This window comes from Solea senegalensis, linkage group LG5 (genome assembly GCF_019176455.1).
Source record: "Solea senegalensis isolate Sse05_10M linkage group LG5, IFAPA_SoseM_1, whole genome shotgun sequence".
NCBI lineage: Eukaryota > Metazoa > Chordata > Actinopteri > Pleuronectiformes > Soleidae > Solea > Solea senegalensis.
The window spans coordinates 6,895,581-6,909,274 of record NC_058025.1 but is presented as its reverse complement, the minus strand read 5'-3'; the positions used below and the strand labels follow the sequence as shown (position 1 = coordinate 6,909,274).

The following is a 13,694-nucleotide window of genomic DNA, read 5'->3' as shown; positions in this document are numbered from 1 at the left end:
TGGGATAACTGGAAATATTGCACTTAAGCAGAGCAACTAACAATATTGCCATAACCAGAATAGTAACAAATAATAAATAGCATTCGACATGACCTTCACAGACCTTATTATTTTTATTAATGACTAAATCATTTTATTTTTTATTTATATTAAAGAATCCAATGCCAGCAAACGTGGTTTGGAATGAATGTGTTGTATTTAATTTGTATATAATGTTTCACTGAATGGACGCTGTGCTGCCATGTTTCTTATACACAGCGTTAAAAAGAAGCTTCATCCTCATTGCAAACCACTGTCGACTTGAGGAGGTGAGTGTTGCACCACAGGTCTCATTTTTACATGAAACTCTATTTCACTCGTCATTCGGGCAACGTGGGGACGAAGCTCGGACACAACGCTGGACGAGATTCTTGCCTTAGGCGCGAAGTGTCACAGACGAGCTTGAGTTCCGAGATTAAAGTCAAAATGGTGAGGAGAAAGAGACAAAATTCTGAGATCAAATCAGAATTCAAGAGATTAAAGTCGGAATTCTAGAGATTAAAGTAAGAATCGAGAGATTAAAGTGTTTTTGTAGCATTGCAACCTTTTTGTTGGCAGCTGTTGCGCCTGTTGGTGACATGAATGATATATTTTTTTAGGTAAGCAACATGTTTTTGTAATAATACAAAATTTTGTTCCACCTTTTTTTGAAAATAAGTTATTTTTGTGATGCCAGTAGTATATTTTTATAACATTACCACCTTTAAATACACTCTTTAATGACAAATAATGTGATTTTGAGAGATTCTCATATCATGCTATTCCTGCTTTTACTAATAATTGTCCTTTTTGTCCATCTGTAGGACAGGGAGAAGCCCACAGGTGTCACAGCTCCAGCGTCCTCATGTCTCTGTTCTGGGCCTCAGGAGATCATGGGAGGGATAAAGCAGGGCGGAGGAGGGTGAGATGGAAGAGGAGCAGAAGGACGATGGACGAGGACGACGCGCTCCCGTCCCTGATGCAGCTTTGTCTTTTTAGCCTCGCGGACAACATGAAGGAGGTGTGGATGAAAGACAGCGCTGACTCGTATTCATTCAGGCACGTCATGGGGCCTTTCAACTTGCTGCGTGAGTTTGTGAAGATTCATTCATCGCTGTCCAGAGATTTAATAATTTACACTGAGTCTCGTCGCTTGTGACATTGTTTTCCCCCTGCAGCAGGAGACCTGGTGGAGGACCTCACGTGTCTGCTGTCCAACAGGAAGCAGTTATCCCGAGCAGCGCTTCACTTCCTGCTGGTCCCACAACTCCATAACCTGTCACTGGAGAGGTGTCCAGGTCTGGTGACCTCTGCCATCTGTGCCCACATTGCTGCACGTTGCCAGGTCAGAAAGAAACCACCGTCTCCTTGATTCTGTCCCATGATCTGAGTGAATCAAAGCTCTTTGTTTGTAACGTGATTCTGACGTTTCTTCCTTTGTGTCTCAGGGTCTGTGGAGTCTGGATCTGTCTGGGGCTCAGCAGCTGCCTTCAAAAGTGCTGTCTGCAACTCTCTGCTGTCTCCCTGCCCTCCGCTCGCTCTCTCTGGCTGGTACGCCTTGTGACAGATGCGTGATCAGGACGATTACCCACCACTGTCCTTTGCTGCGTCACCTGGATGTGTCCCGCTGTCATTTCCTCTCCCCTGCTTCCCTACTTGCTCTTGTAGGTGGGCCTTTCTGTTTGAGTTCTTCTGGCTCATCGTTTTGCAGCACCTCTACATCTCAACCTCCTGTTGCCTCTTCCTTCTGTCCCTCCTCTCTCTCCTCTTCCTCGTTTGCATCCCCGTCTCCTGTTCCTCTCACCAGTTTACTGGCTCTTGATATTGGGTTTGGGGAACAGAAGGAGGAACCTGCAGCAGCAGCAGCCTACCTACTCCTCTCTCTGCCTGGCCTGAAAACAGTGGCCATGGAGGGCGTGGCACAGGCCTGTCGGCTCATTGAGCACAGAGAGTTCAGCCAGACAGATGAGTTCAGCATCAGAGAAGGAGTTCCAAGGCTGGTGGAGGTGTGGAGCAAGAGGAGGCACAGGCAGGATAGGTGGATGGAGAAGAGAGAAGGAGGAACAGCAGCAGCAGGGAATGAGGAATATGAGGAAGAGAAGATCTTGTGGGAAGGATACTGTGAGGACAGCGATGAAGATGTAAGTGGAGAAGAAGGGCCAAGTTGCACTGGAAACCAAGTGGAGGAGAAAAGGAAAGGGAGGGTTTCATCGCAGTCTGGTGATGAACAGCTAATCCTGCAGCTAAAGAACGTCAAGGGCGTGACTTGTGACTTACTGGACAGTTTAGGTAATTTGTGTCCACACATCTGCTCCATATCTGTGAACGTGGATCATAAAACAGACACTGTAGCAAGAAACCAGGTGTCTGTGTTGGCTGCAGGCCTCCAGACCTGGCCAGGTCAGCTGCAGAGCCTGTCTCTGCTCTACCCAGGCCCTCTAGAGGATCTGCCTCCTGCATTGCGGGTGACAGGCTCCTCCCTGGTGTCCCTCACTCTGGATGGAGTGAAAACCAGTCCTCACTGCCCTCTACTGGAGGTCATGGAGGCCTGTCCCAGACTCAGAGAACTGCTCATTTTTGCAGAGCCTCCCTCTAAACCTCCTGCCGTCCAACAGGAGGATGTGGTGGGTCAGTGGGTCAGTCTGGGTCGACCACAGCTGCCCAACCTTTGCTCTCTTTCAATCAAGTAAGACTAATGTTGAGCTACACTTTGATGTTTCTGGCCAATACCTGACATAACCTCATGTTAAAAAACCTTTTGTCGTCTTTGTGTCTCCCATATGTTTGCAGTTTCTCCCTCTGCCACAGTCAGATAATGCCTGTCATGTCCTGGCTGTCCCTGAGAAAGGTGCTGAAGTGTCTCCTGGTTGGTTCTCCATTACTGGAGAGGCTCTCGCTGGTGTCACTCCCATGTCCTCTGAACTGCCTCTTGGAGGATCTTCTGGCAGTGGATAACTTCCACGTGTCTGGCTCGGTCTGGTTTGCAGACCTGTGTGTCTACGCAAACTTGCCACTGAGGCATGTGCGGCACGTTGACCTGACATGGACAGACGTGAAGGCGGTCATGGTGGAAACGTTAGTGCGGCGCTGCAGGAGACTCAAGCTTGTAGATGTGAGTCACTGCTGGGAAATCAGTCTGGATGATTTGGTGACGTGCAAGAGTTTGAGTGACGTCAAAGTTGTCTGGGTCAAGTGAAGAGAAGCAACAATAAGTGGAATAAGTGCAACAATATGTGTGTATACACACACACACGTATATATATGTATATATATATGCACTCTTGAAGATACAATGACGTGGTTGACTGAAAACTTACACAAACTTTATTATTGACTAGATAAATGTGATAGTACCAAACACTCATTTGAGAAAGCCTCCTTTTTTAAATTGTATTTTTTGTTGTTCCTTATGAAAATGTTTGTAGGGTGAGAAATTGTGCTTTTGATTGTTTTTGTTTTTTAATAGAGCCTGCTTGTGAACGGTGATACATGGTTTGGAATAAAATACTTTGTATTTAATATTTTAATCACGTTCGGCTGTTTCTGGTACACCGTGATGCCATGTTTGTTATGTGCATTGTCAATAAAGTTAATTAAAAAAAATAAGAGCACTCGTCTTGGTTGTAAATCGCAGCCGACTGGAGGTGAGCGTCGGGCGGGTCACATTTTTCCACTTTTTTACGTGCCATTCGTGCAACAAGGGGAAGAAAATCAAACATACCGCGAACGAAGTTACACGTCACTCACCGGAGACATGACGTTCCATATACTGGCTGAACGTTAGCCAGTGGTTAGCACTTGGCAGCTACGAAAAGCCAAATTCTCGTGAAAATGCGGGACATTCACTTATTTATTAGTAAGTACTGAACACATAAAGGCCACGAACGTGTGTATAATTTACATGACGTGTGTATTGTTGATTTATTTTAGCTCGCTGCTGTAGACAGTCTCCAAAGCTAACGCTAATGTGCTCTGCTAAGTTGCCTTTTATCTTTTGGGTAAATTTGTTTTTAATTTTACAGGCACTAACTGTGCATTTAAGCGTCGACAGAACTCTAGCAGTGAAGATTATGTTAACATTATGTGTCTACTGGTTTAGGCACAAAATGGTTTGGATCTAAAACAACTTGTTAACTCGACTTTCTGTCAGAAAATACCGGATTTCTTTCCTGCTACTTATTATTTAGCCAAGGCAGTACATACTATGCACCATTTAGTATTTGGATTCTAATGACTTATCTTAAAAAACGCCGCTTTACTTAAATGTTTCTGTTTACGAGCTTGACAAAGAGGAGAAAACAAGTTATAGAACCGAAGTTAATGCGAGAACAGGCATTTGTAGACGTTACATACTGTATATATGCTTCATAGTGCAACTATTGCCAACATGTTTGAGTTAGATTTTTAATATCCAGAGGACAGAACAGTCAAAAATGGCAGTTTTAAATTAATTACTATTCCATTTGTAAGAGTTGTGTTTCCTTGCTTTGCTGTGGTCTGTTATCAGAGACAGGCCACAACTGTGTGTCTACCTGAGAGGTGTACACTTGCAGAATAATCACTTGGTGACGTGGAAGCCTGGAGGCACATACCACCACAGAACTTGCCTTGTAAAGGCTTCCACATTTAAGATATTTCCTTGTTTCCTAATGGAAGGTCATGGTGATAGCTGGGGAAAACAGGATGGGGCAGTGGAATAAACCAAATACGGTTCCTTTGGCGGATTAATGATGCACGTTTTGTAAAGCCTCAATTTGGAGATAAATTGCAACATGGGAAGGTTGGTTTGATTTATGTGGTTTAATTTTATCCACATTTCACTTGTCTGTGACATGTCAGGTATTCTTTGCTGATTGTCCTCTTTCTTTTACCTGCTGACAGGATCAGCTTTTCGTGCCTTTTCCCAGCCTCATGGCATTTCAGCCTGTCATCCCAGGTTCTTCCTCGGCTCCTCTTCCCTTCTCTCAGACAGCTGATCTTCATCAGCCTGGTACTGTGCCTCATTGGTCTATTCTACATGCTGCTTATCTCTGGAAAGGGACACACCAGCTGGATCAGAGAGGAGAATAATTTCCACAGGTAACTTAACAGCTGCTTCAGTGTCTAAAGTGAGGGCCACGCATTATATTAGGTGTTAGGGTTTAGGGTTAGGGTCAATACTAACAATTCTTTGCTCATTCCAAAAGGCATTTGGCAAGGGTGACTGACATTGATGCAACAGATACAAGCAACCCCAACCTGAATTATGGCTTGGTGGTGGACTGTGGCAGCAGTGGCTCAAGAATATTTGTTTACTGCTGGCCCCAGCATAATGGTAATCCTCATGAACTGTTGGACATTCGGCAAATGCGAGATCATAACCGCAAGCCAGTGGTCATGAAGATCAAACCAGGTACACTTCCTTTTTTATAACAAAGCATTATTTAAATTTGGGGATATTAAATATTTTACCACTAGAACTCAATAAGTAACACAAACCATCATAATGTAGCCTGTTGTGTGTGTGTGTGTGTGTGTATTTTGAGTATTATATTTGTCTTTGTGGGTTTTTTTTTTCCTTGCAGGTATCTCTGCATTGGCTAAAACGCCAGAGAAAGCCAGTAATTATATGTTTCCACTGCTGAGCTTTGCAGCCCAACACATTCCCAAAAATAAGCACCAAGAGACCCCCTTGTATATACTCTGCACAGCTGGCATGAGAATCCTACCTGAAAGGTACGGCTGCGCTTAATTACAATAATTTGTGTGGGTAAATTAGAGATCAGATAAGTCATTTTTTACGACTCATCCAACATATGACTGTTGGTCCATTTGCTAATTTAATTGCTATTTTAATTATTATAAATGCAAACAAGTTACTTTAGCACCACAATGTACTGTACATGTTAATTAGCTTGAACCTGACAAACCTGTCATTCAAATGATGTGATGTCACTGATAATGAAATAATAATAATGTTGTTTGTTTAATCTCAGTCAACAAGAAGCTATTCTTGAAGATCTGCGCACAGACATCCCAGTTCACTTCAACTTCCTCTTCTCGGACTCCCATGTGGAAGTAATTTCTGGAAAACAGGAAGGTAAATAAATGGAATAAATACTTGTAAAATGTTTTCTTAACTAAAATCCATTTTAGTTTTCACACTTAATAACTGTATGAGCCACTTTCATGTTTATATAACAAACATTATTTAATGTAATTCAATTGATTTATCACTTATGCTCACAGATTTTCTACCAGCTGTTATATCTGATACCTACACTCAAATAAAGCATGCATGCTCATTTGCTAAATTTGCTGGTGTGCAGCTCTGCTTGGTAGGGTAGATCTAATTGGTCTGACCAAAACAGGTGGATATTGACAATGGAGGTAAAGTTTATATAATACAATAACTCTGATAAGTGTTCTAATTTCAGGTGTCTATGCATGGATTGGAATTAACTTTGTCCTCGGAAGATTTAACCATGTGCACAATGGTAAGAACCAAAGTCGGGTTAATACTTTTAAAATCATTGGCACAATTGTGGGCGATTTAAGTCAGGAGTTACATACAGTGATCTTGTCCTGTCAATTGTCAACAAGATGGGGAAGCTGTAGTGGAGGTAAACGTCTCTGGCAGCGATCAGCAGGAGATGGTGGTGAGAAAAAGAACTGCCGGTGTCCTGGACATGGGCGGGGTTTCCACACAGATCGCATACGAAGTGCCCAAAACTGTAAGCTTTGCTTCTCCACAGCAGGTTATTATCCACGACCAATTTCTGTTCTTGTGTTGTCTTTGGGTTTTGTCACTCACGCTTTGCTCTTCCTCTTTCTAACTTCTGTCCCTCCCCGATTGGACCTGTATACACCATTTTTGTCCCGTGGAGATGATCTGCTCTCCATTCATCACTGTTGAATGTATACTGTAAGCCTGCTGCATGACTCCCAAGCAGGATTGAGGACTAAGGATATCAAGGCATTTATGTAGCTGTCCATTCAATGGACAGTATCAGTGTTTGGTTGTGTTTTAGGCCATATTTAAACCTGGTTTTAACAACTGTCCTGAGAGATTCTATCTGTAATGGTGGTCTGAACGCACCCAATCTGTCCTGAATGCGTCCTTAGATCTAATAAAAAACAAAACAAACCAAAACATATTTGGAGGATACATGTTGCCACATTCCTGAAGGCAATAATACAATAGAGACCATCTTTTCAGCTGAAGTCCTCAATGTATATATTAACGATACTAACACTGACTATCACATAATATTATTTCATGTTATGTTGGTGTAGAGTTTGGTTCACTCAGCTTCTCTCATCTCTTTTCTCTGTCTCTCTCTCACACGTGTCTCACATGCACACACAAATATGCACACACAAATATGAGCACACATTAACTACATCTATACAGTCAGACTCTTCTAAGGTACAGCATGTAAATATTTGGTGAAATATTGAAGATACAGTTCACTTTATTTTATTGTTTGAATTGTTGCTCTTTGTTAGCCCAGAATGAGCCTTTAATATTTGAGGGCGAGGGTCAGCTCTAGAAAGGCTGACTTGTGTACCATCATGTTTTTACAGTAGCCCACAATGGACAAACTAAATATCTTTTTGAGTTTTGATGAAGGCTACATAGATTCTCCAACACACTAGGGAGCTAGGATGAGGTGAGGGATATTTAGCTACAACAGGTAACTTCACCAATAAATGTTAATTCATTTTCCATTTTGTTCTCGTGAACACACATGATGTCAGCATGTATTTGAATAAGGCGTCTATAAACTAGACCTAATCTCATGTGGTCACAGACCAGAACGCATTGTAATGCCAGGCACAAACAGTTGTACTGTGTTATCTGCATGCGAGAGGATCACTGAGGACATATATGTTTAAACTGATCTAAACTTCTGGAGCTCTCATGTTTAACAACGTCTTTTCTGGTGTGCACTACAGTGTGTATAAACCAGGCTTCAGCATCTGTTGAGTGATGTGTTGAAATAGACTTCACTTTAACTTAACAAAATGTAGCCCTTTTGTCACTATCTGAAGGTTGCGGTTGAGGCACTCTGTTGTTTTTACTTTAATACTACCATTTCTTTTATTTAGATATGTTAAAACAGTCATGTGACTGTGTGTCCTCATTCTCAGGTGGATTTTTGTTTTGTGCCTTAGGAGGAAATTGCTAAGAACTTACTGGCGGAGTTCAACTTGGGATGTGATGCACATCGCACAGAGCATGTTTATCGTGTCTATGTGTCCACCTTCCTGGGATTTGGAGGAAATGCTGCTCGCCAAAGATACGAGGAGAACCTGATCAGAAATACTGCCACTCGAAATAAGTGAGAGACACGTCTGTTTGGTTGTTTCATTTTTCTTTTTTGCGAAAGTCTCAGATAGTCTTAGTCTGTCATAGTTAACACGGTGCTACTGATTTATTCAGACTCTTAGGTCAGCATGTCGGTGAGACAGCAGAGTCTCCTCTGCTGGACCCGTGTCTGCCCGCAGACCTGCAGGATGACATCGGTTTATCGTCTCAGAAGCTCCACCTCAGAGGCACGGGAGACTTTGACCAGTGTCGCCTGATTCTCCAGCCGTACCTCAACCGCACCAACGACACCCAAGCCTCCCTAAATGGCATCTACCAGCCAGCCATTGATTACGTCAACAGTCAGTTCTTCGGCTTCTCCGAGTTCTACTACTGCACAGAGGATGTACTGCGCATGGGAGGAGATTATAACTCCTCAAAATATACACGGGCTGCGAAGGTAAATGCTGCACACATCATTGAACGCGTCCTCGTATTTTTGTGCTGAGGTCACACACACCTTAGACATTTCACATCGTGAGAGCTTAGCTTCTTGCTATGACCAAGCCAACCACTAGGGGTCAGAATGTCAACCATCCGTCCATGCATAGAAAGACTAAGCTTTCTAAAATTCAGTTATCAAGAATACATTCTGACTGTAATTCATCTAGACAGCATAGAGGTTTGTTTTCAGAAAGATTGAATGATTCCTTAAGTGAAATATTGTATTTTTTATACTCAGGTTTGTATGAATTAAAAACCTATATAGATTGTTTGTGTGGAACAGTCTGAAGATGCCCTATGGCAAGTTTGGTGATGACATGGAAGGATTAAGTAGTTGATAAAAACACTGATCATATTTATTATGTTTACCAAGGTGAAAAGTCTTGACAGTTGTGTTCACTATTTGCTGCAAGTTACACAGCAGCTTTTATTATGTCATCATTATATGGAGCAAAGAAACCAGGATATATATATATACATTTAAGGAGCTGAACCCCCCTCAATAAAACTTATTTTAAACATTTTTAATCAGAATAGATGGTGATTAATTTAGTAATCAGTTATCATTGCAGCCTTACTGTACTTCACCAGTGAATCATTAATTGAGTGGTTAATTTGCTATATATGTTGCTGCTGTTTCATCACTGGTAACTTTGCATTTGTAGAGTTACTGTGCGACCCAATGGAAGACTCTGAGGGAACGCTTTGACTCTGGCTTGTATGCCTCACACGCTGATCTTCACAGACTAAAGTAAGTCTTAAGAGATTATTAGAAATGTCTATAAGGCTCAACGACTCACATGGCCTTTCTCTCAAACCTATTTGTATAACTGTCATTGTCTTTGTGCTTTTATCTCCAGGTACCAGTGCTTTAAATCAGCGTGGATGTATGAAGTATTGCACTCAGGTTTTTCTTTCCCATCAAATTATAAAAACCTGAAGACTGCTCTGTTGGTCTACGATAAGGAGGTCCAGTGGACTCTTGGTGCTATACTTTACCGGACACGGTTTCTGCCTCTGAGGTAAGATCTTCTCTCTCACCCAGGCTCGGTTTTCAGTCACTTTAATTAAATGATAGACAATGAGACTGAAATCCCATCTACTGGATTTAAATCTGCTCAGCGAAGGGAGGGATTGTTAATTTTTCTCAACTGTTTTTGATATTTATTTTGAATATGCTGTACGTGGAGAGCTGAAAATGTAATTTCTATTAAAGATTAGCTTTAAGGTTCGCAGTCACAGTGACTTTTATTCTGCATTCAGTCGTAGAACATGACCCAAGGAATGTCTCTGGTCTGAATATACTGTTACCAGGTATACCCTAGCAGTGAAGAGAAACAATGGCTCGGCCCAAAATGACACACAACACCAGCTTTTTGTCATGTCATGGTGATTTTTTTTAAAAGGACTATATAAAAGAATCATATGGGTGTGGGTTTGAAGTTTTATAACACACAGAAATGTCTGTCCTGTAAGTAAGATTCCAGCTTTGTTTTCAGCTGGGTATCTTGCTTCTCATTCAGATGCTCAAAGTACAAAGTAAATTAAAGTTTTAGTTAGGTAGGTTAAGGGTGTAGGTTAAGGTTAGATGGGTAAGTAGGTTATGGTTAGGTGGATTGGTATGTAGGGTAAGGTTAGGTCGGTAAGTAGATATATACGGTTAGAGTAAGGTAATGTAGGTAGTTTAAGGTAATGTCAATGCTATAGTTAAGTAGGTTAAGGTTAGATATCTCTGTATGTAGGGTAAGGTAATGTAGGTAGGTAGGTAGATACTTCATTTTTGTTATGTATTTATTTTTATTTCCTGTGACCTCTTCCAGGGACATCCAACAGGAAACCCTGAAAGGCGCACATACTCACTGGCGACACAGCTTCTCCATTGTCAACAACCACTACTTATTCCTGGCCTGTTTCTTCATTGTGTTGCTGTCTATTATGTTGTACTTGATGCGACTGCGGCGCATCCACAAGCACGCGGCACAACGCTACACCCCGTCCTCTGTGCCGTGGTTGGAGGCGGGGCTTGGCTCCCCCACACTCCCCGTCAACCTCTAGGCTTTTCCCTGGTACTGAGCTTTGGACAAACGAGGTCACTCATGTGAGGCCATCGGGCTTTGCTGAACCAACGTTTGTTGTTATTGTTATTTTTGTTTGACATACAAATATCTTTTATTTTAGAAGGAGTTGTGTTGCCTTTCACCACCTCTGCCTCCAGGCGCCTTTTGTTTTTATTTTTTCAACGATAAACACAGTGCTACGCTCCTCTCTAGGGAATCCCGTCTGCAATCTCACATAAAGATTTAATCTATACTTTATTTATTTATTTATTGATTGATTGACAATTTGACAATACTTTATTGTCAGAAAGGTGAGTCAGAAATTTGACTTTCATAAGAGCAGTTCTATTTGCACGATAACAAAGGCAAATATCAGGATAGATGGCAGAAAAGTACAGTTCACTGTACACTTGAGTTCCACTGTAATTAAATATTGAAACCACATATCTCTGGTTTGATGGTAACAGTCTTTATTCTCGATGATAAGAGTCAGAGACAATCTTTTTAGCCAGCTTTTGACTATTCATGTTCTGAATACTTTTGTGTGTATGTCTTTATTTGCCTTTTTTACATGTGCATGATCATGTGTCTTCACAAATAAGATTTTAGAGTCAGTGGGAGGAGCACTTTACTTTGTACTGCAGTAAAAAGTGAGAGTGCACAGCACTTCCCAGCTGCAATTTTTCTTTTACTTTTTTGTGCATCTTTCCCCAAATTGTAGTGCAATACATACACGTCCTGACACTGTTCTCTAATACATGTCTTTTTCTTTTCGATGACTGTTAATGTCGGATGCTGTTTCATATAGTATACGTATATTTATGTCCAGGCTTCATTTTCAGAAGCTGTCGTTCTCACTGCTGTGATGAGGGGATTGTAAATGAGGGCATGTGTCCTGTTATTTATATGAAAAGCGTGATTTTAGTGAAATGTTTGCACAGATGAATGCGAAATCAATGTTGTCACATTGTAATTTAGTAATAAAGTTGTCCGAGGTTTTATACTTGTCGGACTGTTTATTCCACATGGATCACAAAGTGCAGAAGACTGAGAACAATTCAGTTACCATTTCAGTTGTCAAAAAATGCACAAAATCTTAATGAAAATTCAAAATTGTGAATAATAAATATCACAGTTGAGGAAAGACAAGCCTTGTGTTTCAATGTGGTGTCAATAAGTGTAAATAACATTGTGGTAATCAGATAATGTACAAAGTTGTAGTGTTACAAAGTACAAATACTTTGTTACTGTACGTAAGCACAAAATTCACGTATTAGGGTTAGGGTAATAATTGTGCTTTACTTTGTTATTCATATTTCTAGCATCCTTTACTTTTACTCGGCTACATTTCCTCTATCTATTGTTACTTGTTACTACCAAATAAAATTAGAAGAAGAAGAGTTGGTGTTATGGTCTGTATTTATATAGAGCTTTCCTCGTCTTTACTGTAGCTAGGAGACACACTAGTAGAACTGGGAATTGAACCCACAACCTTCCAGTTGAAAAATAAATTCACCTTACCACTGAGCTCCCCTGGCTTAAACCTTAACTCCTCACTTTAAAAAACCCAAAAACTTTTACTTAATTACATTTTATATCAGAAAATTACTTTTGATACTTTTACTTAAGTAATATTACAAAAAGTGACTACAACTTCTGCCAAAGTCATTTTCTGGTAAGATACATGCACCTTTACTTAAGTGTCCCTTTAAGGTACTAAGGTATTATCTAATCACTTGATTGTGACACCTGCTGCCTTTGTGTTCTTTCACGGACATGTTGATGAAAAGTGCTCAGTTCTTTAATCCTCTCTCCACTTCCATCATGGAAGCAGTTAATTAAGACTATTTAAAACACTGTTAATCATCTCAGTCTTTGATTGTCTTTAATCCAGCCCTAAACATGTTGATGATTTTGGTTTTGACATTTACAAATATTTTTGTGCATCTTGTTTTCATGTGCAATTTACATGTTTCCTGTTACATGTGGTTTGAACTGAACACTTTTGAATGTCAGACTTTATGAACTTTGCGGTAAAGAGTCACTGTGTTTAATCAGGAGAGGTCAGGTCAGGTGTGGAACAGCCTCTCTGAACATCTGAAAGCAGAGACAGAGTGTTTATACTCTTAAAAGCATATAGAAGACATAGCTTTTCAATGTGTCTTTAAATTAAATTCCTATTTAATTTTTTTTTTTTTGCCAGTTTGTGTAATGTTTTATACAATTTCTTTCAATCACTACTTCATCTACTTTGTATTTTATCCACTTATTTATTATTTTTTAGTTATTTATTTATTAATTAATTTTTATCAAATGTTCACCCTATTAATTACAATGTTTTTTTATTATGCTTATTAATTTCTGCTGATTTGATTTTGGATTTAGATTTTATTTGTATATTTACTGGATTCATTTGCATTAATATTATCGGAATATTCATCTATAACTCTACATCTGGTTACTGGTAGCATTTCCTCGGCTACAGTACATTTTCATTTATGATCAATTATTATTGATTTTTATTATTTAAGTTGTACATACTAGGACGTGTGAATGTATGCGAGTGGGTGTTTTTATGTGAAGCACTTTATATTTCATATCTTTATAAAAAAGTGCTATATAAATCAAGATTGATTGATTGATTGACTGAGCTTGACCTTGGCTGGTACGAAGGTCACCGTCACGGCTTCCTTTGTGAACATGTGAATACAATCTGCAGCAACAAATGGTTCTTCAAAAAAACCAAAAAAAACCCGCCATGTTCCGCCAATAATGCTGAGTCACTGCTGTGTCACACTCAGTCGACGACACACCCCTGCACACTT

At 40.4% G+C, this 13,694-nt stretch overlaps 2 protein-coding genes across 4 annotated transcripts; both read left to right on the top strand.

Moving 5' to 3' along the window:
- Window positions 1–165: 165 nt before the first annotated feature.
- On the top strand, window positions 166–3,587 carry LOC122769203. 2 transcript variants are annotated; one of them, XM_044025544.1, is made up of 5 exons: window positions 166–308; window positions 843–1,106; window positions 1,197–1,363; window positions 1,467–2,704; window positions 2,809–3,587. In XM_044025544.1, the coding sequence occupies exons 2-5, from the start codon at window positions 884–886 to the stop codon at window positions 3,212–3,214; spliced, it is 2,034 nt and encodes a 677-aa protein (XP_043881479.1). In that variant the 5' UTR covers window positions 166–308; window positions 843–883; the 3' UTR covers window positions 3,215–3,587. The 2 variants fall into 2 exon arrangements, with proteins under 2 accessions (XP_043881479.1, XP_043881478.1); XM_044025543.1 differs by lacking the exon at window positions 166–308 and having other exon boundaries at window positions 676–1,106.
- Window positions 3,588–3,671: 84 nt separating this feature from the next.
- entpd4 (ectonucleoside triphosphate diphosphohydrolase 4) lies at window positions 3,672–11,868 on the top strand. 2 transcript variants are annotated; one of them, XM_044026912.1, is made up of 13 exons: window positions 3,672–3,874; window positions 4,675–4,798; window positions 4,900–5,097; window positions 5,205–5,410; window positions 5,583–5,733; window positions 5,994–6,097; window positions 6,435–6,494; window positions 6,601–6,731; window positions 8,176–8,342; window positions 8,444–8,768; window positions 9,478–9,563; window positions 9,673–9,834; window positions 10,633–11,868. In XM_044026912.1, exons 2-13 carry the CDS (start codon window positions 4,791–4,793, stop codon window positions 10,865–10,867), a joined length of 1,833 nt encoding a protein of 610 aa, XP_043882847.1. In that variant the 5' UTR covers window positions 3,672–3,874; window positions 4,675–4,790; the 3' UTR covers window positions 10,868–11,868. The 2 variants fall into 2 exon arrangements, with proteins under 2 accessions (XP_043882847.1, XP_043882846.1); XM_044026911.1 differs by having other exon boundaries at window positions 6,601–6,755.
- The last annotated feature ends 1,826 nt before the right edge of the window (window positions 11,869–13,694 follow it).

Bases quoted from the DNA above. Each gene is read 5' to 3' on its own strand.
- LOC122769203 (XM_044025544.1), top strand. From the start codon at position 884: ATGTCTCTGTTCTGGGCCTCAGGAGATCATGGGAGGGATAAAGCAGGG. The intron at 1,107-1,196 runs GTGAGTTTGTGA...TTCCCCCTGCAG, and splicing joins GGGGCCTTTCAACTTGCTGC to CAGGAGACCTGGTGGAGGAC. The intron at 2,705-2,808 runs GTAAGACTAATG...ATATGTTTGCAG, and splicing joins CTTTGCTCTCTTTCAATCAA to TTTCTCCCTCTGCCACAGTC.
- entpd4 (XM_044026911.1), top strand. The intron at 5,411-5,582 runs GTACACTTCCTT...TTTTCCTTGCAG, and splicing joins GGTCATGAAGATCAAACCAG to GTATCTCTGCATTGGCTAAA. The intron at 6,098-6,434 runs GTAAATAAATGG...TTCTAATTTCAG, and splicing joins AATTTCTGGAAAACAGGAAG to GTGTCTATGCATGGATTGGA.